The sequence below is a fragment of the Arachis hypogaea genome, chromosome 1 (genome assembly GCF_003086295.3).
Source record: "Arachis hypogaea cultivar Tifrunner chromosome 1, arahy.Tifrunner.gnm2.J5K5, whole genome shotgun sequence".
Taxonomy (NCBI): Eukaryota; Viridiplantae; Streptophyta; class Magnoliopsida; order Fabales; family Fabaceae; genus Arachis; species Arachis hypogaea.
Genome location: NC_092036.1, coordinates 101,574,709 through 101,598,448, shown reverse-complemented (window position 1 = coordinate 101,598,448; position 23,740 = coordinate 101,574,709). Strand labels below are relative to the sequence as shown.

The window sequence follows — 23,740 nt, the reverse complement described above, 5'->3', positions numbered from 1 at the left end:
TTCATAAACATATTATATATAAATATAATAAAATAAACTAAGTACATGACCTATGCATAGTGCGAACTATATATATATGACAAATGAATTTTTGTCGGTATAGAATTTATCAAGTGATCAATCGTAGTATAGTCTAAACCGACGCAAAATCCATCATCAAACAAATCTACAATCTATAATCGAGAGTATTAGTCCCGAGTCGTTCTTCCCTAGGAATGCTACAAGGATGCATGTTATTGGTTAAGTGGTCTTTTTGTGGCTTGAAGAGTGTGGCATAAAAGTGTGAATAAAAGAAAACAACAATCAATCAATATCAAAAGCCTTGGCCAAGGTTGAACATTGGAAGTTCTATCACTATAGCTTCATTCAATTGTGATAACAAAGGAGTGTTGCTTTACTTAGTTAACCCCTAATTATAGAGGAAAGTCAAGTAAAAGTAATTAACTCAAGTCACAAGTCCTAGTCTTACCCTAGGGAAGTCTAGCTTTAGTGCACTCTAAGTCAATTAGCAATCCTTAATTCTTAATCAACAATTGACATCCATTATTCAAGTGTCTCCAATGACTCAACCACTAGGCCAAGTGAGAGAATACTACTCCATATCTAAAGTTGGCATTTTCTCAAACACTTGGAGAGCAAGAATGAAAGACATAGTAAAATGGAGAGAACAGAATTAGAATCAAAGCAATTCAACACAAGAGATTAACAACAATCAACAATGAACAACAATAAAAATGAAATCTTCAATGAATCAATAGAATCCAAAACAACAAAGTTAAACCTAAGATCTACAAGAATTGAACAATTACAAAACACTAATGAGATTAGAGAAGAGGATCTACAACATGAGCAAAGTAAATTGAGTGTTGTAGTAGATCTCACCAAGGAATGGTTGAGAATTGAGAAAATGAAGATGAATCCTAGAGAGAAGTTGGAGTTTCTCTCTCAACAAATGTAACTAACTAAAAATATCTATCTCATGATCTAAAATTAGTCTATGGATGTGAATGTGTGTCAATCCCCTTCAATCCTTGGCTCTTATATGCATTTTGGCGCCAAAGTTGGTTGCTAAAACCTTCCAAAATTGCCAGACACGTGCTGTAATAAAAGAATCACGTGCGGGCTACGACGCGTGCGCGCACGGTGCGCGTGCGCGTCCCTGGCCAATTCTGCGATGTGCGCGCGAGCGCCTTGTACGCGTACGCGTGCTTGGCCGAGATCAACTCTTTGGCCTTTTGTGCTTCTCTCCACTTGCATGCTTCCTTCCTTGCTTCCTTTGATCCATGCCTAGCCTATTTCAATCCTGGAATTACTAACAAACACATCAAGGCATCTTATAGAATCAAAGAGAAATTAGAATTCATCAAGATAAGGCTTAAAAAGCATGTTTTTACACTTAAGCACAATTATGGGAGAGATAACAAAACTATGCTAATTTATAGGCTAAATGTGACAAAAGGTTATCAAAATACTCTAAATTCAATACAAGATAAACCCTCAAATTGGGGTTTGTCAACCTCCCCACACTTAAACCTTAGCATGTCCTCATGCTAAAATAAGAAAGAACTAAGGGTTATGACATTTATTTAAATGCAACTAAACTATGTGAGTCCTATCTAAATGCAATTATCTAAGCAAATGGAAATGCTTAGTTCAAACAAGTCAATTCCCAAGAGAACATGTGTAAGCACAATAGTTAGGGCAATAGGAGTTAAGTCCAAACCACAATTGTATTGAATTATCAAAAAGAATTTAAACTTGCAAGAATATAGATAATATGGGTGAACACATGTAGTTGAACTTTTGAACCCTCACCGGATGTGTATCCGCTCTATTCACTCAAGTGTTTAAGGGTCAATTCACTCAATTCTCTTCTAATCAAGCTTTCCAAGATTTGATTTTCTTCTAACAATCAACATTTATTCAATGCATGCATACATTCATCATGAGGTCTTTCATTTAGGTTGTAATGGGGTTAGGGTCAAGGTAGGATCATTTATGGTTAAGTGGACTAGGATTTGAATCTTTGATTAGCATAGACTTTCCCACCTAACTATATAATGACCTATACAAGTTCAAACTATTCTAACTACCCATTCTTCACTTTTTCTTACATATTCATGCATCCTTATTTGATTCATAACACCTATGCATTGATTCCTTTTTATTGACTTCACTTTGGGGCAATTTGTCCCCTTTTTATTATTTTCTTTCTTTTTCTTCTTTTTTTCTTTTGTTTTTCTCATTTTCACTTTTATTTCTCTTTTTTTTTCTTTTCATTTCTTCTTTTTTTTTCTTTTGTCAAACTATATACAAGAGCATCAATGCATAAGGTCTATTCATTTGATCAATACATGAGTATGTACCCAATTCCTAAACATAAAAGTGTACTACCCCCTTTATCTCCTCCAATGTTCCCAAACCTCACCAACTTTGAATACTGAACACTCTCACTAGCCTAGGCTAATCAAAGATCCAAACAAGGACTTTTATTGGTTTTTCGCCTTGGGCTTGTAATGTGCTAAATTGAGAATAAGTTGGTTAAGCATAGGCTCAAAATTGGCTAACAATGGAGAATAAAAGGTTGGCTATTTGGGTAAGTGGCTAATGAAATAATGGCCTCAATCATATAAATGCATAAATACAAGAGATAAATGGACATATAGAATCAAGCAAATCAAGGATTACAATCATAGAAAGAGAATAAATTCACACAAGAATGGAAAATAAGTGATTATAAAATGTAACCACATCAATAGGCTCAAGTCTCACAAGCTTGTGTTCTTAATTCAATACATGCTTCACAAAGTATGTAATTCAAGCAAGTCTTACCAAAAAAATTTCTTTCAATCAATTGGGTTAATGCCCTATATTTAAACTTCTTGGAAAATTTCAATGTTTGACCAAGCATTGTTGTGATTGAAAAATCTAAAAATTTTCTTAGTTCACCCTTTCCTTTTTCACTTAAAACCAATTTCTTGTGCAAAAAGGGTGACCAAGTGTTTGCAAGTCAAAGTATGATTTCTAATCACAACCACGAATTAAAAAGAAAGATATGCAAAAATGTATAAAGAAAAATTCAACTAAAAGTACAAGTATGAAATCACATCTAAGGATATCCATAAGCATCAAAGTATCTAAAATCCAAAATAAATCCAAAATAAGCAGTAAAAGTATCGAGCAGTAAAAGTATCCAAAATAAACTCAAAATACATCAAATATATACAAAGAGTGTGCAAAGTAAGATAGCTAGTAAAGTGGCCAAAATGTTCACCGGTATCTAATGATGCCACCGGCTACCTCCCCACACTTAAGATTAAGCATCGTCCTCGATGCTAATCCTGAGGATCAGGGATAGGTACACCGGTAGGCTCTGGCTGTGGCTGTGGTACCGACTGAGACTCCTGTGTCTGCGGTGGTGCCTCCATATGTGCTGGCTCATCCGCAGGAATACCCTCAGTCTGTAAATCTGTCTCCTCATCGGAACCGGAAGACTCTGGTAGCGGGGGCAGCTCAAGGCCCTGAGCCACAAACATCTGGTCAATCCGATCCAGGCGACGCATGATCTGGCGCTTACTGCGCTCCATGTACCGGAAGAGACGCTGAACCAACAAGTACATCGGCTGAGGTGCGGCTGCGGTAGATGCTCCTGCAGGGGCTGATGATGAAGAGGGTCCAGCTCCCTCAACTGCTGCTCTGGCTCGAGATCTACGGCGCGAGGCGGGCCTCTCGTGCACCCAGGATCCCCACGGAATAGTAACTGGCTCCTTCTGAGGGAGTGGTGGAGGGGGTGATACATCATCCTGGTGCCACGGAACTCCGGCCCGCTGAATCATCTGAGTGACCAAAACCGGAAACGGAAAGATACCTCGGATGTGGGCTCTCCACATGAACCGCCTGATCAGCTGGGGGTAGTAAACCTCTTTTCCCTCCATCACACAGCTGATCAGGATCAACATAGCAACCGGGATCTCTGTGAAGTGAGTCGTAGGCATGACGTAATGAGCGAAAATCTGCTGCCAAGTCTTGGCCTCTCGGCTCAGATAACTAAAGTGCATCCCCTTGGGTGCCGTGTTATCGGCATCCATAACCCAAGGAGCATCTGGAGTAGCTACCACTGCCCTCAATGCCTCAAAATCAAAAGTCATGCAATGAAGGTCTATCTCGGCCTGCATGAATGCATCAGTGTCACTGGTCTTAGGCCGGCAAGTAAGGGCATCCTCTATGGCCTGCTCTGTGATGGGTACCTCAATCCCCCTAACAAGTACCGAATCAAGGGAGTGGCGGAAGAAATTGCAGTAAAACTCCTGTACCCAAGACCGGTTCACCCGGCTCAATTCCCTATCCAGAAAAGTCAAACCCATCCGGTCAATACGCTGGTGGATGATGTCGGCCAAATCCGATGGAATAAGTAGTTTCTTCTCAGTATTTAGATTCTTTGAATTGTAGCTTGGGAATCTGAGTTCACAATAGAGATTGGGGAATTTGACCGTATCCTGGGCCGGTAGTAATTGGTTTGCCTTATCTATGTCATTTAAAGGGTTTTGAGCATAGGCAAGCAATGAGGCAAAAGTGGGGTTTGGGGTTTTCTTTCTCTTTTTGGAAGATGATGCTTTTCCTTTCCCTTTATCCGACATCCTGAAAAATGGAATAAAATATAGGCAATTAATCACTTAGCATGGAGCAAGTAAAACATGTTCAGGATGTAAAATAGATGGCAAGCAAACATGATATGAATAGATTTTGAAACATGGATAGCAGGCTTTAAAACCAGGAATTCAATGTTTCAAACTATGTAACAATTCTAAAGGAATAGGCATGTTCATCATCATGACTCAAAGGAATGGTCAAATGGTTTAAAATGCAAGTAAGCGTGAAGTTGGTAAGTAAAGAAGTCAATGATTTGTACAAGTGAGATTATATTAGTAGTATGATGAGAAATGCACCTTTCAAGCACACAAATCATGTTTACAATGTTTATGTAAACCCCGGAAGTCAAAATTAGCGAGAATTAGCCCAAATTCGTAATAAAGATCAAAATGAGATTAAATTTCTTGAAAATTGGGCAGCATCTCGGCTTAAAATTGGACGTTCCCGGGTGGCAAAATAGCACACACAACATCATTACAGTATCAATTAATCATAGTGGCAATAAGAAGGCATTCAGGCAGCACAAATTGCATACAGAGCAACTCAAAATTCGCACTTAGCAGACAAGCAAACAAACAGAAAATAAACACAAACGGAGCACTTATCAGGCCTAGAATCCTCTATCCATCCCTAGCTACCTAACCGCAATTATTTCTATCTAACCTAGCATACAAAATTTGAATTTAACTAACTAACATACAATTGTGGTAATTAATCAAAAGGAACAGTAAAAAGGGAAAAACAAAAAAAATAACAGACTGGCGTAGGAACCTGGGAGCAGACGGGAACAAAGAAAGGAAATGAAACTGGGGGTAGTACCCGGAACTGCGCCGCCGTGGACGGTGGCGGTGAGTGCTGCCGGCGCGGTGGTTCGGCCAAAAAAAAAGAGAAACTGAACAAGGGCGGGTCGGTGATGATTGAAGGTGGAAATGAGAGAGGAAGAGAGAAGTTTGGGTGGTGATGAGGGAGGGGGCGTCGCCGGCGGTGATGATGGTGGCACGGTGAGGTTCGGCCGGAAAGGGGGGGAGAAGAGTGAGTGGCTGAGAGGGGGAATGTGGTGAAGGAATGAGAGAAGGAGGGTTTAGGGAAGATAGTAAGAGAGGAAGAAAGGAGGGTGGCCGGCGGTGGTGGTTGACGGCGCAGCAGAGGTGGCTATGGGAGTTGCAGAAATGGAAATGGAGGTTGGGGAGGAAGAAGAGCGCGACTGCGCGACGCTCGTTGTGCGTTAGGGTTATCATCATTTTAAAACGACGCGGGCGCGCACCTTGCGCGTCCGCGTGCATTGATGACACTAGGGACCTACGCGTGTGCGTACAGCGCGCTCAAGCGCGGAAGGTCGAAATGGGTAAGGACGCGTGCGCGTACCGTGCGCGCACGCATGAAAGGAGTTGGGCTGTAGGCTTAAGGTTGGCCCATAGGAGGCTTAACTCTCTGGTCAATGGCCTGGTGGTTGCACTACCTATACCTGCGCGTACGCGGCATGTACGCGTCCGCGCGAGCTGAATTGGGCCAGGGGCTTAAGGATGGCCCAGAGCCGGCCTAACTCTCTGGGGCTTGGCGCAAGATTTTGCAGCAGCAATTCGACGCGTACGCGGCAAGTGCGCGCACGCGTACTACTCCTTATGTTTGTATGGCGCGCACGCACGTAGTGCGCGTAAGCGTGAAGTGAGTTGGGCTCGAGGCACAACGCTGGCCTAGGAGAGGCCCAACTCTCTGGAATATGGGTGATGATGCATCCGCTCATGGACGCGTGCGCGTCCACCCCCTCTTTTTTTTTTTTTTTTTTTGGAACAGGATAATGCCTAAAAGCTTCTACTTGCCCAAAGACTCCCCATGGTGCCTACAACTCCTTATTTAGTCAAAAACCTACACCTTCTAAAATGCAAGTTGGTTTTGAGATTTATTCTATTTCTACTAATCACAACATACATGTTAATATTCTAGCTACTAATGTATACAAACAAGCTAATTATGATGTGCGAACCTACCTACAATGGTAACTCGAATCACTTATTAAACAAGGTTAGAAGAGAGCGGAAAGAGTTTACCATGGTGGGGTGTCTCCCACCTAGCACTTTTAGTTAAAGTCCTTAAGTTGGACATTTGGTGGAGTCCTTGCTAGGGTGGCTTGTGCTTAAACTCTTCTTCGAATCCCCACCAGTGTTTGCACTTCCAATAGCCTCCGGGATCCCAATTTAAACGTACAAGGCCTTCAAGGGGGCCTAAGCAAGTAACGAAGCCCTTAGGTTGATAGTGGTCTATGTATGTTCCGGGGTCCCATACTTTGTTTGTTAACTCCTTTTCTTCTTGATCTTCATGCTTCCAATAGGGTAACAAACTTATTGAATTCTCCTTGTAACTCATACTCATCATCCTAATCCCATTGAATTTGGCTTCACTCCACCTTTGAGATTCAAAGTTTGATATTCCATCCTTTATGCACCTTGATTCAATTTGTCCACCGACATCTAATCCGTTCTTACTCTCTAGCCCACAAAGAGCTCTAAGTTGACCGTCCGTTTCTAACAATGCATATTGATATGGGCCAAGAAAATTAAAGGATGAGATGATTACCCACTCAATTTGTGATTGGGACGGCGACTTAGCAAGGAAGATATCCAATGGTCTTGACATTGTAGGTTCCACTTCCTTTGGCTCCTCTATGATGATTTCCATCTTTTGATAACTTTCTTTAAATTCTTCTTGTTTGCTAACTTCCTTCAAACCTTTATCATTGATCAAGTCATGTGTCGGAGGTTGTGCACCCTCTTTAACATTGATTTCACATTCGATGGGGGAAGCTTCAACAAGATCACCATTGTAACTTGATGTAGAGTTATTTTCATTGATGGAACTTCCTTCTTGTTCACCCTCCTCTAGGTCTTCTTCCACTTCTTTATTTTCAACAATCTTCATTTCCTCCGCTTGTTGCAACATACGCTCCATTTCCTTGTACTCAACTTGAGACTCTAAAGTCTCCCTCATACCTCCCTCTTTGGTTGCTTTCTCACAATCATCCGTGAACTCATTTCGCTCGTGATATGAATCCCAAGAATCTATCTTTTGACGGATGGTTGCTTGAAATCGGTCCATTTCTTCCTTGAAACGATCCCTTAATTCTTGTTCCGCTTTACTAACATAAGTAGGGTCATATTGCTCTTGGATTAATGGACATTGATATGCTTCCATGGAGGTTTGTGGTGGAGAGGGGAATTCATGATATGGTTGGAAAGGGGATTCATCAAAGCTTGGAGGTGGGAAGTTGTTTTGGTTATTGGTGGAGGATGGGATTATACGGGACGTAAATTCTTGGAGGGTAGAGGTGAAACTAGTGAAGGCGGTTTGGAGTTCTTCTTGCTCTTGAAGAATGATATCAAGTGTATCATTCATTGGGATTTGAGTTGGAGGGTAAAAATGTTGGAGTGGTGGTGATTCAAGGGTTGCTTGTTCATAATCGTCATAAGGGTATGCATAGGAGGAATATAGATTTGGATCATATGTAGGCAATTGGTGGAAATAAGGTGTGGGTTGAGAATATGGTGTATAGAATGGTGGTGGTTGAGAGGTATAACCATGATACGTATCATCATATCCATAGGAATGATATGCATTATAGGAAGGATTATCATCATAGTAACTTGAAGGGGAAGGTTGTCATGGTGATTGCTCATATGGATACGGCTCCCTTCCTGAGAATTCGTCTATCCCATAATGTGAGCCATCATTCAAGTTTTCATCGCCTACAAAGTAGTCATAGTCATATCCAAAACCACAAGGACGAGAATTCATAGTGGCAAATAGAAACAAAACTAATAGAAGTCTAAAACTAACAAAAACTACCAAACAAACAAAAGACAAACATATTCACAATATTCACATATTTACATTAACCAAAAACATGGCACTCATGCGCATTCCCCGGCAACGGCGCCATTTTGACAAATGAATTTTTGTCGGTATAGAATTTATCAAGTGATCAATCGTAGTATAGTCTAAACCGACGCAAAATCCATCATCAAACAAATCTACAATCTATAATCGAGAGTATTAGTCCCGAGTCGTTCTTCCCTAGGAATGCTACAAGGATGCATGTTATTGGTTAAGTGGTCTTTTTGTGGCTTGAAGAGTGTGGCATAAAAGTGTGAATAAAAGAAAACAACAATCAATCAATATCAAAAGCCTTGGCCAAGGTTGAACATTGGAAGTTCTATCACTATAGCTTCATTCAATTGTGATAACAAAGGAGTGTTGCTTTACTTAGTTAACCCCTAATTATAGAGGAAAGTCAAGTAAAAGTAATTAACTCAAGTCACAAGTCCTAGTCTTACCCTAGGGAAGTCTAGCTTTAGTGCACTCTAAGTCAATTAGCAATCCTCAATTCTTAATCAACAATTGACATCCATTATTCAAGTGTCTCCAATGACTCAACCACTAGGCCAAGTGAGAGAATACTACTCCATATCTAAAGTTGGCATTTTCTCAAACACTTGGAGAGCAAGAATGAAAGACATAGTAAAATGGAGAGAACAGAATTAGAATCAAAGCAATTCAACACAAGAGATTAACAACAATCAACAATGAACAACAATAAAAATAAAATCTTCAATGAATCAATAGAATCCAAAACAACAAAGTTAAACCTAAGATCTACAAGAATTGAACAATTACAAAACACTAATGAGATTAGAGAAGAGGATCTACAACATGAGCAAAGTAAATTGAGTGTTGTAGTAGATCTCACCAAGGAATGGTTGAGAATTGAGAAAATGAAGATGAATCCTAGAGAGAAGTTGGAGTTTCTCTCTCAACAAATGTAACTAACTAAAAATATCTATCTCATGATCTAAAATTAGTCTATGGATGTGAATGTGTGTCAATCCCCTTCAATCCTTGGCTCTTATATGCATTTTGGCGCCAAAGTTGGTTGCTAAAACCTTCCAAAATTGCCAGACACGTGCTGTAATAAAAGAATCACGTGCGGGCTACGACGCGTGCGCGCACGGTGCGCGTGCGCGTCCCTGGCCAATTCTGCGATGTGCGCGCGAGCGCCTTGTACGCGTACGCGTGCTTGGCCGAGATCAACTCTTTGGCCTTTTGTGCTTCTCTCCACTTGCATGCTTCCTTCCTTGCTTCCTTTGATCCATGCCTAGCCTATTTCAATCCTGGAATTACTAACAAACACATCAAGGCATCTTATAGAATCAAAGAGAAATTAGAATTCATCAAGATAAGGCTTAAAAAGCATGTTTTTACACTTAAGCACAATTATGGGAGAGATAACAAAACTATGCTAATTTATAGGCTAAATGTGACAAAAGGTTATCAAAATACTCTAAATTCAATACAAGATAAACCCTCAAATTGGGGTTTGTCAATATACTAAAAGTCTAATAATATAACTAAATTTTACTTAGTTAGTATTCGTTATTTGTGTGATTATAATTTAAACCATTTTTATTAAAATTTTAAGAGTAAAAGACATATCGGTCCCTGACCTTTTTAAAATTGGACATTTTCGTCCCTTAAGATTTGAAAATACTTTTAAACCCCTCACCTTGTAAAATCTGGGACAATTGAACCCCTCCGTTGATTTGGGTTGAAAAATGTCACCAGAGAAGGCTGATGTGGCTGGGGCAGTGTGACCTGTCCGTTTAGGTTGCTGAGCTGGAGGGGATACTAAAAGTTGAAGAACAGAACGATCCCTCACCCACAAAACGACGTCGTCCCCTTCCCTGAGCCCTATTTGATCAAAAACCTTGGAGGAAGACATGGGTGTTGATGCTGCGATCGTCCATGATGAGTGAAGGGAGCTCTTCATGCACAAGACCTGGAGGGGGATCTTCATGGGTTGTGCCAGGAGGATGTGTGCGAGTTGCGATTGCGCCCAAGTGTTACTGTGGCGTCTACGCCATTATGTACAAGTCAAGAACGACTAGTAACCCTAATAGAGTGTTTCTTGGGTGTCCACTGTTCAAGGTAAGTGAGCGATTTTTACAGTAGTTGGCTTATAGTGTGCTGGGTGTTAATGGGTGATTCACTGAAATTTTGTTCCAGGCTAAAGAACCGTATTGCCGGTACTTTATGTGGCTGGATGAACATTTGAAAAAAATTAGGGCCGTCGAGTTTGAAACCTTGGGTGCGGTCGATGAAGCTGATAGAGTAGCCATTGAAGAACAGCTGCTTCGAAATAAGGATATTGAGAAAAAAGTAGAAGAGTTGGAGAGGAAGCTGTTGTCTATTGAAAGCAAAAAAAAATTGAGTTTGTGGCATATAATTGTGATTGGTGTAGTAGTTGTTGTTGTTGCTGTATGTATGTTTAGGGTGTAAACATGATTGATGTTCATGGAGTTGGTTGTAATGGTTGATGTAAAAATGGTTGATGTACATGGAATTGATGCAAAAATGATTGATGTACATGGAATTTGTTGTGGTTGCTGTATGTATGTTTTTTTTTTGGAATTCTTTGTTGCTGTATGCATATAATTTAGAACATTCAGACATTATTCCAAGCATTAAACAAGATAGTAATTTTGGATAGATTTAAAGCAAAAGGTTAGAATGACATTGTATCTGATTTAATCCAAAACATAGCTAAACAGCATGTGTTAACTCCAAAATATGATAATTTCTGGTTGGCATGTAAACAAGTTTGCCAATATTACTTTGCTAATAAGCATTGTCTAATGTCATGCTAATAACTAGCCAAAAAAAAAAAAACACAGAAATCATGCTGCCTTGTTCACTTCTTCTGAGGCTTGAGAATTCTCTTTGTGGCACTGGTAGCTGCTTTCATGGTCTCCTTCGAGGGTCCCCTGCTGGTTGGAGTTTTTTGTGTGTGTGGTGTTGGATTTGGTGGTGGATTTGCACTTGTTGGTGGTCAAACAATTGGTTGCTTGGGTCTGAAAGTATGTGCAGCAGCATTGGAGTCTGGTTGGTCCATTCTTGACAGTTGGGATGGAGGTCTGAATGGAGTCTGTGCTGGAGCTGAAGGTTGGGCCATAAATGGTGCAGGAACTGGTGCAGACCCAGCTGCCTCCCCAGCAATAGGTTCACCCAATGTTTGACCCTGTAATTGATTTTGATCCTATGTAAGAAAGACACAATAATGTAACCAAATGGGGTAATTAGTGCTTAAGCAGTATCAATTTTGTATTACTGACTAATAATAAGAAGCATAAAATGGAGGGGCTGATTAGTGCTTTACCAAATGAGGTCTAAAGCATTTTTGGGTGCCGGCTTACCTCTGGTTGAGGGGCTGATTGTGAAAGGGGAAGCAGCACCAGAGCTTGTGAGTTGTCAACTGTCTTCTTGGGTTTCTTCTTCTTTGGTTTCCAGTTCGGGTTGCTTGCAGCTCCTTTACAAGTTTTATAATTATGCCCTTTCTCGTTGCACTTGCTACATGTAACCTGGAAGCTCCTTTTCAGCTTTTCTCCTTGAATATGAGCTTCAGCAGGGTCCTTGTTGCGGTTGTGCACCTTTGGCCGCCCAATAGGCCGTTTGATAGGTGGTGGGACAGGCCTCAGCTGCTCAGTTGTGGTCCAGAATTCTTCACTCGGAACGGGCTTGATGCAATGTGCATATGTCTTGTGAATGGACTCCATACACAACCATGGATGCACGTAATCCTCAACCTGGTCATGCCTCTTTCTGATAGCAGCAATAGCATGTATGCACGGCATGCCTGCATAAACAGCAAAAGTTACATGTAAAAAAGCATAATTTTACATACGACCAAAACATATTAGTTGGGCTTAAACTCTTTACCAGTCAATTGCCAGGTGTTGCATGAACAGGTGTGCTTGATTAGATCCACGTCCACTTTCATCTTCTTTCTTGTGACCTCAAACCTTTTTCTTTCATTGTCCCCCACCCACTCAGCTATCCACCTACTGCTTGGTTTTATCTTCATCTGCAACCTTTTCTCTTGAACTGGTGCTAACTTACCCCTATGGTGTTCTAACAATCTAATGTGCTTGGTCATCCTTCTCATTAAGTAGCACCTAATCTCCTCACACATTGTCAAAACAGGTTTTACTCTGTATTTTACTACCTTTGCATTGAACACTTCACACATTATTAGTCAGGTTATCCACCTTGGGTCCATGACTAAAATAGGCTTTAACCCAGGTGGTAGGTTCAAATTTCATCAAATATTCCCATGCCGCATTGTTTACCCCCTTCAGCCTATCCATTTTCTCCTTAAATTCTGGTTCAGTTGTACACCTAGCACACTCCCACACAATGTCTCTAATGTGCATGTTTTTGAACCTATTAATAAAGTTCTTCCATATATGCATGACACAGTTTCTATGATGTGCCCTTGGCATTACCTCTTTTAAGGCTGGCAGCAGGCCCTACTCATTTCCACCAACAATTAAACAACATTATAGGCTACCCTAACAAACTCTAGAACTAAGCACATTATAAGCTAAGTCAATAAACACCAAAATATAAATAGCAAATAGGCTAACTCAATAAACACCAACATCTAGACATGTTATATGCTAATTCAATAAACAACAAGATACGAACAGATTATAGGCTATTTTCCTAAACATCAACAACTAAGCAGATTATAGGCTAAGTCTATCAACACCCACAACTAAACACATAAAGGAAAGCAAGATTGTTACCTTTTGCTGGTCAGACATAAAGTTCCAACCGAATTGGGAGGCATCACCCAGGTCTTCCTGAAGTAGTGTCAGGAACCATTTCCATGACTCCTTCGTCTCAGATCTTGCAACCGCAAATGCCACAACATAGAACTGATTGTTGGCATCCTGTGCCACTGCTGATAGTAACTGGCCTCCATGGTATGTCTTAAGAAAGGCCCCATCTAAATGGATGAAAGGCCTACATCCACTCTTGAAGCCTTGCTTACAGCCCTCGAAGCAGATATACATCTTGTCAAAGACAGGAAGGGACTGAGGGATAGGCTTCACATCAATTCTTGCTGTTGACCCAGGATTACTCTTGAGAATCTCCATCCCATACTCCCTGAGCTTTCCATACTGTTCTTTTTCGTTTCCCACTAGCCTTTCATTGGCTTCTTTTACTGCCTTATATACCATCTTCGGATGCACAACTAAGTTAAACTCTTCCCTGAGGAAATCAGTTGCCTCATTAGTTGTCATATGAGGTTGACTTCCCATTCGCTTTTCCACCTTCTTATTGATCCAGTGTTGATCAGCAGCATTACTACCCAGATCTCTTGCACATGTGTGCTCAGACTTGTAAGTCTTAACCTGGAAGCATAGCAGTGTCTTGTTGTAAGATAGATGTGCCAGCCATGGACAATTTTCACCTCTGCATGCAACTCTTACCCTTTCCTTATCATTCTTTATCCACAACAATTCTCTCCCCTCAGCTATGAACATATCTTTCACAACCTCTTTGAAGCCATCTATGGTTGCAAACTTGGTACCCACCTCAAATCTCCCCTCTCCAAATCCATAGTCTTCATTAAACACTGGAAACTCATGCTTGTCTCCCTCATCCTCTGAGGACACTGGTGTGTGAAGGTCCTCAGATGCATACTCATAAACCGGGTCATCATCATCTGATTCCTCCTCATTCACATAGAGCCCTATTGGAGGCCCGTCATTGGGCTGCACATATGGAACATCTTCTTCAGCATGCACAGCAGCACCAGTTTTTTGGGGCTTGTGATGAGGAACACTTCCTTTGGGCTTCGCTGTGGGCCTGGTTCTTTTGGGCCTCGCACTAGGCCCAGTTCCTTTGGGCTTGGCAGCTGGCATGGTACCTTTGTCACTAGGCACACCTGCAGTCTTTCTCCCAGCACCTCTCTTGTTCCCACTTGACTCTGCCCCTGGCCCTTCCTTGACAGTGACCCTTCTTCTTGGCATCACTTTCTCCTTTCCTTTCACAGTGCTTCTTTTCTTCATCAGATCATTCTCCTCATCACAGCTAGAGGAGTCATCATCAGAACCAGTTTCAGTACCATTCGGAGGAGGTTCATACAAGTCGTCATCCCCACTACCATTCCCATCCCCTGCTGTCGATGGTGATGACTGAAGCTCCCGCATGATACTGTCCACATCAACTGCATCATCAAATTCTTCCGGCCCCTGTTCTGCAGCAGCTTCTTCTTCCACAATCTGTGGCTCATCAACAGCGTGATCGAAGTAAATATAGAACTCATTGATATTTGAGTTCCTCAACTTGTTCTCCCGCATTTCATTGATTCCAGCATCCCCTCTCAGTATGTGCAGTCCAGACTCAAGATCATTACTGGTTGGGTCATACCAATAGACTGCCCTGTATGTTGCATAGCCCAGACCCTTGAATAGTGTAACCAAATCCCCAAAATTCACAAAGTCCAAATCCATCTCTGGAAATTTTTCAACCTTCCCACCAATATACTCAAGAGTGCCACCGGGTCCTTTACCAAAATGACCTCCATGGTAAAAAACAGGTACAGCATATATATCAACCATCTGCATTACGCACAGATATAGCAATCACACATTAAACCCTAGATCAAGTGCCTGAGAATTTGAAATCAGTTAAATCCCCGAAACAGAGCAAGCGATCATCACTAACCCCAACCCCATGCATTATATTCTACCAAAGACTTAAACAAGAACGAACAGTGTGATTCGACTAATACCCTTACCTCTGTAGCAGAAGGCAGCTTCTTGCAAGACGAAGCCTGTCAAATCCTTCGCCACCCGCAACGTCTACTGAGCACACAACACCTTCTCAACGAGTTGAAGACGTTCTTTTTTTTTGGAGGGAGAAAGAAACTGTTTGTCTTCAGGTAGGGTTTTCAGTAATTACAAGCGTGGCTTCTGGGTGTTATGGGAATAACAATATGTGAAATCGGCTCAGGGAAGGGGACGACGTCGTTTTGTGGGTGAGGGATCGATCTGTTCTTCAACTTTTAGTATCCCCTCCAGCTCAGCAACCTAAACGGACAGGTCACACTGCCCCAGCCACATCAGCCTTCTCCGGTGACATTTTTCAACCCAAATCAACGGAGGGGTTCAATTGTCCCAGATTTTACAAGGTGAGGGGTTTAAAAGTATTTTCAAATCTTAAGGGACGAAAATGTCCAATTTTAAAAAGGTCAGGGACCGATATGTCTTTTACTCAAATTTTAATTTTGTTGGGTTGTATCAAAGTTACAGAATGTAACAACATTTATTTAAATATACAAACATAATAATTTTTACATTTAAATGGAATCCACTAATATAGGCTAAAAAAATAATAAGATTATTTTGGCCTCTATAAACAGAGGATGGAACAGTCTCATACACATACAACGAGTTTTTATATATAAAGACTTCTTCAAATTAAAAGTAACAACTATTAGTATTAATGGACAAACACCCTCAAATTTTTACAACAAAATGACATTTTTACTAAAAAAAAGTATAGGTAAAAACAACTCCTAACTAGTCAATTTTGTACTAGATCTCGGTTGATTACCTATCAAAATTATTTTACTAAAAACGTTATTATATTCGACCGTAACAGTGATTTAAGGTGCTACATTTTGAATCAATTACTAAAGAAGCATTGATTAACATAAAGAAATCACTAATTAATACTATATGGATTTTCTGTGATTATTATGAAATTGAAAGTACGTATGCATGCAAGTCTAATTTGAAGCAAGTTGGATGATGCATAAATTGGTGTGTAGCCATGCATTGGCATGCTTTAATTTCGTTATTTGTCAAATATATCTCCAATTCACCACCCATCACTACCTTCTCACTATAATGATAATAATAATAATGAGTGACTTCACTAGCTTCTTGTGTAAACCACCTTAGCTAGAAACATATGTATGTTGCTCTTGGAAGTAGAAGCATTTAGGCAAAGTAGCGAAAATAGGTGTTGTTATTTGCGATTGTAATGCATGAGAACCCAAAATACACCAAATATGATCTGGGTAACGCTATACAATAGCCAAAGTCCCATTTCACACACATGCTCACTAAGTAAGCTTTCGATTTCTTTGATGATAAAGCCAAATTTCTAGTATAATGCAACATATACGCAGCTTTCTTATTTTTATCAATCAGGTAGAGATGGTGCCTATATGTTTCTATACATATTTGGTTTTGAAATTAGGTTTTGATTTTAATTTGGTTTTGGTTTTGGTTAACTGGCTAAAAATCGTTTTTTTTTAATTTGGTTTTGGTTAACCAATTCTAAAAAATATGGATATAATTTTTAAAATTGTTTTATTAAATTGGTTAACCAAAATGTGATTATGATTTTTTAACCGGTTAACCACATTTTGGTTTTTTTATGAACACTCCTACAAAAAGGTAATTATTATTGTTCGTAATTGACCATGTAAAGTTATGATCATGAACTTAGAAATACTTAGAAATATATCCTATCATATCATTATTATTTATTTATATATAAAAAAATACAATCTAAAAAAGAATTAAGACAAATTAAACGGACGAAGCATGTTATATACTTGTACTAAAAAAAGCTGAGAGAAAATGAGCTTTGTTATGGAAATTACAACACTCTGATGTTAAACTTTTGTTGTATCTCTCTAATTCGTGTATTTTACTATTTTGTTAGAGAACTTAGCTTTAGTTATAGATAAGATACATGAAAAAACAGATCAATTTTTACGGAAAAAAACAAGAAATTGGATAGGATTAAAAAAACTAATATATGATTAAGACAGTTGAACAAAATATGGCAATCTTTGCTTATTATTTACTATAGACAGATTTCGGTGTCTTGTTGTTTGTTAAAGATATGAATATATTAGCTGCCATTAACGGAGAAGATTTATATATAAAGGAGAGAAAAGACAGAATTTAAACCAACGACACTAACTTCAAACCTTGGAGAAAAAAGGGAGCGTAATACCACACAACTGGTCTGAGAGACCTTCTGCGAAAGTTTAACATCAAAGTGTTGTGGTTTTCTTAACAAAGTTCACTTTCTCTCTGTTTTTTCTGTGGTACAAGTACGTAACATATCTTATCTGTTTAATTTATCTCAATTCTTTTTTGGATTGTACTTTTCCATTGCACATAAATAAATAATAATGATATGATAGAATATATTCCTAATTGTTTTTGTGTTGCTGATCACAACTCTACATGGTTATTTAGGTATAATAATAATTACCTTTTCGAGGTGTTAAAATCGGAATAAGAAAGAATAGATATTATTGATTAATTATCGTTGAGATCAAATTTTACTTTATAATTGAAAGTCTGCATGATGTTATGAAACACATTAGATTAATTGCATGCATAAATAAACAATGATGGATGGAATAATAATATTTTCAGCGCGTGGAGTGCAAGTGGTAGAGGAAAGTTAGAAATCATCAATAGGGTTGACATTAAATTAATAAGGTGATCAATAAGGATGGAAGGAGGGCCGGAGGCAGTGAGTAAGCAAGAGTTCACGGAATTCTGGAAAAGAGCAACTAGTTCGCCTTACATCATGCGTCTTGCTCTATCGGCCGGAATTGGAGGTCTCCTCTTCGGCTACGATACCGGTGTTATCTCAGGAGCCTTGCTTTACATTCGCGAAGACTTTGTAGAAGTTGATAAGAAATTATGGTTGCAGGAAGTCATTGTAAGTATGGCAGTAGCGGGAGCCATCATTGGTGCTGCACTTGGTGGATGGATGAACGATATGCTCGGCCGTAAGACCTCTATCCTGGGGGCTGATATTGTTTTCTTTATTGGCGCAATAGTCATGGCTATTGCCCCTGCTCCTTGGGTTCTCGTCGTTGGAAGAATTTTGGTTGGTTTTGGAGTTGGCATAGCTTCCATGACTTCCCCTCTCTATATCTCAGAAGCCTCTCCAGCTGCCATTAGAGGAGCTCTCGTTTGTATCAATGGTCTCCTCATCACCTTTGGCCAGTTCCTCTCCTACCTTATCAACCTCGCATTCACCAAGGTATATATATCTACTCGTATAATAACTAAAAAAGATTAGGTCATTAACATATTTGACTAAACTATTTAACATAATATACAGACTCCTGGAACGTGGCGTTGGATGCTTGGGGTGGCCGGACTTCCGGCGGTGGTTCAGTTCGTTTTAATGCTGACCCTTCCTGAGTCACCGAGGTGGTTGTACAACCAGGGGAAAGAAAATGAGTCAAGAAAAATCCTGGAAAAGATTTACAGAGCAGACGAGATTGAAGGGGAGATAAAAGCAATGAGAGAAGCCGTAGAACAAGAGAAGCAAGAGGAAGGGTTGATAGGTCAAACTCTTGGAGAGAAAATGAAGGCTGCTTTCAGCAACGTTGCTGTTCGAAGAGGATTGTATGCAGGCGTGACTGCTCAAGTCGCTCAACAATTCGTTGGCATCAACACCGTCATGTATTACAGCCCAACCATTGTTCAGTTTGCCGGCATTGCATCAAAATCTACCGCACTTGCACTCTCCCTCGTCACATCTGGTCTCAACGCCGTTGGATCTATCCTCAGCATGCTTTGCATCGATAAATATGGAAGGAGAAAGCTCATGCTCCTATCCCTTATTGCAATCATCATTTGCCTCCTCACTCTCACCGGAGTTTTCTATCAGGCAGCTACCACCGCTCCTCCAATTGACAACGTTGACACCCTCAGCTTCGGTGCTAACGCTACATGTCAGGCTTATCTTGATGCCCCTAATGTCTCTTCATGGAATTGCATGAAATGTTTGAAAGCTGAATGTGCCTTCTGTGCCAGCACCGGGGGCAATGTAAGTTCATCACTTCCATCTCTTTCAACTTATATATATATATCTATGTATTAGTCTAATCTAATCTAACATAATCAATGAACATGGTGCAGCATCTTCCAGGAGCATGCCTGGCGGAAACAAAGGAAGTCAGAGCGGTGTGCGGTGAGCAAAAGCGCGTGTGGTTTTCTGATGGATGCCCAAGCAAAATTGGAGTGCTTGCAGTTATAGTGTTGGGACTATATATCCTAGCATACTCTCCTGGAATGGGATCAGTGCCTTGGGTTTTGAACTCAGAGATTTACCCATTGAGATTCAGGGGAATTGGTGGAGGCATAGCAGCAGTTTCAAATTGGTGTGCTAATCTCATAGTGAGTTTGACATTCTTGTCACTCATCCATGCACTTGGGGCTGCAGGAACATTCCTCCTCTTTGCTGGATTTTCCACAATTGGGCTCGTTGCCATCTATCTATTGGTACCAGAGACCAAAGGGCTTCAGTTTGAAGAGGTTGAGAAGTTGCTTCAGAAAGGTTTCAACCCTTGCGGTTGCACTAATCCAAAGACAGACGAAGAAAAAGCAAGTACTAGTAATTAAATAAAACGATATGATATGATATCATGAAGCTGTTAGTTCTCTTTCTCCATGTATGTCAATTTGTATCCAACACATTAAATAAGAAGGGGCACGTTGTATGAATTTTTTTTTATTTTCTCTACACATTTTAGCTCTTTTTAGGAATGGATTCCCCAAAAATAATCTAAATTGTGTATTAACATCATTGTATGTTCTGCTTTTTCATAATTAAAAAAAAATCACAAAACATTGCCTTTACATAATTTACTTTTTTTTTATACGTCAGTGACGAATTATACTGCTACCATAACAGTACAAAATATTAAAATAGTCAAATATTTTTATATTTCACACAAAAATTACGAATACATAAAGAATTCCACCTCTTATTTATTCTATTTATTTTTACTATTTAGATTAAAAAGTGATCATACAAGAAGAGAATACAATTTTTTTTAGAAAAAATAAAATTTTCTCATATATACAAAGTTTCAAATTAAGCACATAATTAATATATTTTAGAGAATTAGGTTAATATTTTCATAAATTATTTTCTTTCTCGCTAGTCTCCATTCCAGAGTAGAGTCCAATACCACCAGTCCAGCGAAAGAGAAAAATGGTAAGTCAAGAACTAAAATATATGTTGTTCAAGCAGTTCAAATTATGAATCATATTTATCTTCCAGACCTCTCTAACTGATGACATGCAGTTTCATCGAAATAACAATGTGTGCATAAAGCAATCATAATATTGAAAACTAACCTGCAAGATTGAAAGAGACTGGACATTCTTTATGTTTGGTACAACTAGACCATTTGGAGTAGCCATGGCAACTTCAATGTTGTCTGAACCTATAGCAAGTAAACCCATCTTGTCAGATCCAAATTGACGGCTAATGCCTCAAATAAACTATTGAATTAACAGACACCACATATGAACCAACTATAACTAGAAAAACATTGAATCTACCAAAATTTAAACACATTCAACCTTCAAAGAAGGCTAGCAAGACATATCGAGAGTTCAGCCTGTAATGTTTAAGAGACAGACCTTTGAATATGACCTCCATTGAATCCTCTTTGAAGCAACTATTCAAAGAGGGGTACTTGGTGAGGGCCATTGACAATGATTTGACTAATATTGGCAGAAAAGTGTGCTTGACATCTGGATAAGGATTGATTCTCTGAAACGCTGTTTTAAGCTCCACTAGAGCATTGCAGTTTATCTCATCTACATAATGGAAATGTGGGACCTTGGCAGCCAGAGACATTGATTTTACATTGCTCTTTGGTATCCCCTAAAAGAGAATAGAGAAGAAAATAAATTACTTCCAAGCTATTGCAACATTCAAGGTCGTCACGGTTTTCTTTCCAGGTTGACATGTATCATTGTCTCGTAAGAAAGACACGAAGAAAAAGGGTTCAGATTCATATGGATGCTTTTACCTTAGGGGAAGTATCCTATCCTCTCAATGTGATTTATACCAGGTGTCACACTCTATCCTTCTGCTCCTTGAGGCTTCTCTACATTATCAGCATGCAAAGCAGCAGATACGTTTCTAATTATTCCCTTCTTAGCAGCAAAATTGAGCACATCTTCTTTCAATACCCTTCCATCTTTTCCAGTTCCACATACTTCATTTATGTCTATACCATGGTGCTTTGCAAGACTCCTTACAGCAGGTGTTCATAACACTGCAACACGTTTCCCTTTTTCAAGATCAGAATCTAGTAGCTCTGCATTATTTGAAATATTTGATCAGAATCAAGTGACTTTGTAGTTTCTGAATCACCAACAGTCGCTGACAAATAGAACAATGTAGGAATACAATCACCTCTTGGACATGCCATTTGAGAAGTTCACATTCTACAATACCTTCACCAGTTTGTGCCAACGGCACATCCACGATCTTACCGGCCGGAAGTTCTAGTGCAGGTTGAGTAGAAAAGCAATGCCTCTTCCAATGCAGAAAATTGAACTACAACATGGAAATTCAACGAATATGGTGAAATAAACACTCAAACTCACTCCAATTCACATAGAAAGGCTTCCAAAAATATATCAATTTTCATTACTTTTAATTATTATGCAGCCACCAATTATAACTATAAGTAATGGGCAACATCACAACAACACCTCATAAATTAACTGTATCAAAGTCTAAGAGCGAAATTGGTGTGACTATTTAGTGCGAAAATAGAAGGGAAAACAATTGATCAACCTAGCTAGCTAGTAATGGCAGTAAGAATTAACAAAATCAATGCGATTCTTGATCAAATAAAAGGTGAAGCAACTGAGCATCTGCGAAAGAAGGGAATAAACAAGTTGGCATGACGATTTAAATAACCCCGAGACCAAGTGAAGTAGAATGGAGAAACTCACATCGAAATAAACATAAGCTGTAGAATGAAGAGCAAAGGCAGAAGAAGAGAAGGTGTGAGAGTGAGAGAGGTGAGGGCAGCGGAGCAGAGGAGGCCCGGCAGAGAACTGGAAGGAGAACCCGGCGAGCGGAGGTCCAAAGCTTCCTGTGAGATCTGAGATATGCGGGTGAGCATCGTCAAAAGAGGGTCTTACGTGTAAACGACTTGTACTTTGGTTGTTGAAAAGTGAAGTGTGTAATTGAAGTGCTTTTGGAGAACAAAAGAGAGACGTTTGGAATTGGATTATTGGATAAATGGATAAAATCGATACAAATGTATGTACATAAGATGTAAATTAATAAGTATATCCCATGATATGATGATACATTCATTCATCACGAAAGCATGATGCTTTGTTACAAGCTGACAGGTTGCTGACTGATTGGTGTATTCACATGGATAAGGACCCGTTACAATTGTGGCTGGATTATAAATTTTATTGTTTTTATTTATTAATTTAATTTTTTTAGTAAAATAATTAAATAATATATTTTATTTTATATTTTTAAATAATAATAAATAATAAATAATTAATAATAATAAATCTTGATCATGTTTTAGTATTTATTTTATAATAAAACGATTTGTTTGTTATACATTATTTTTTAGTATAATAGATTAAAAATTAATTTATTGTGAATTTGAAGAGTTGTTGATTCCATTCCAAGAGAGTATGGTGGGATATATGGTCACAACACTATAACTGCACGCACTCAAATTTTTTTTAATTTTATAATATTTTTTTGTTAGGAGTAATCCGGTAATAAAATTTAAAATTTAAAAAAAAAGAACGATTTTAAATCCAATCTAAATCTTAGGAATGATTTTGTATAAAAAAAATTAAAAAATAAAATTTTTTGACCTATACTTTCGAGACCAAAATTATACTTCACTCTTTATTTTAAGAAATAAACAAATATTTCTTTCTTCCAATAACAATTTTCTAAAAAAAAAGTTAAAGAGTTTAATTATAGATTTTAAGCCAATATTAATAACATTTTAAAATTGCTAGTTTACATTAATTATTAAATCATAAATTTTAAATTATAAACCATAAATTCTCTAAAAAAAATAAGGGTTAAAAAATAACATGTAAATTATCTTTTATGATGTGTCATATTTTAATTGGATATTTATTTGTTTTTAATTTGAATTACTATCTTAACCATAGTTAGATTATATTATAATTAAATTTTTAAAAGAGATAAATGTATAATTTATTAAAATATTAGAAACTGGTTTTTTTTTTAATTTTTCAAATCACGTTAAAGGTGGTCCTAATCCTAAATTCTTCTTCCTCGTTCTCTCAATGTCACTCAACAACTCTCTCACACGAGTCAACCTCTCTTGAAGTCTCGAACAATCGAACTCCAGAGTTCACAAGTCACGATCGCCTGC

At 38.9% G+C, this 23,740-nt stretch overlaps 2 protein-coding genes across 5 annotated transcripts; one reads left to right on the top strand and one right to left on the bottom strand.

The window, feature by feature from the left end:
• Positions 1-3,066: 3,066 nt before the first annotated feature.
• LOC112703795 (uncharacterized) lies at positions 3,067-22,613 on the bottom strand. 4 transcript variants are annotated; one of them, XM_025755397.3, is made up of 9 exons: positions 22,305-22,613; positions 21,757-21,900; positions 21,368-21,658; positions 20,973-21,219; positions 20,685-20,773; positions 13,284-15,107; positions 12,415-13,004; positions 11,892-12,331; positions 11,163-11,734 (listed from the first exon to the last, which is right to left on the bottom strand). In XM_025755397.3, exons 4-7 carry the CDS (start codon positions 21,190-21,192, stop codon positions 12,717-12,719), a joined length of 2,421 nt encoding a protein of 806 aa, XP_025611182.1. In that variant the 5' UTR covers positions 21,193-21,219; positions 21,368-21,658; positions 21,757-21,900; positions 22,305-22,613; the 3' UTR covers positions 11,163-11,734; positions 11,892-12,331; positions 12,415-12,716. The 4 variants fall into 4 exon arrangements, with proteins under 4 accessions (XP_025611190.1, XP_025611182.1, XP_072063395.1 ...); XM_072207294.1 differs by having other exon boundaries at positions 11,163-11,716; XM_025755405.3 differs by lacking the exons at positions 11,163-11,734; positions 11,892-12,331; positions 12,415-13,004 and adding an exon at positions 3,067-4,638.
• LOC112703818 (inositol transporter 4) lies at positions 18,034-20,032 on the top strand. Its single transcript, XM_025755440.3, has 3 exons — positions 18,034-18,573; positions 18,655-19,368; positions 19,461-20,032. Exons 1-3 carry the CDS (start codon positions 18,034-18,036, stop codon positions 19,941-19,943), a joined length of 1,737 nt encoding a protein of 578 aa, XP_025611225.1. The 3' UTR covers positions 19,944-20,032.
• Positions 22,614-23,740: the final 1,127 nt, after the last annotated feature.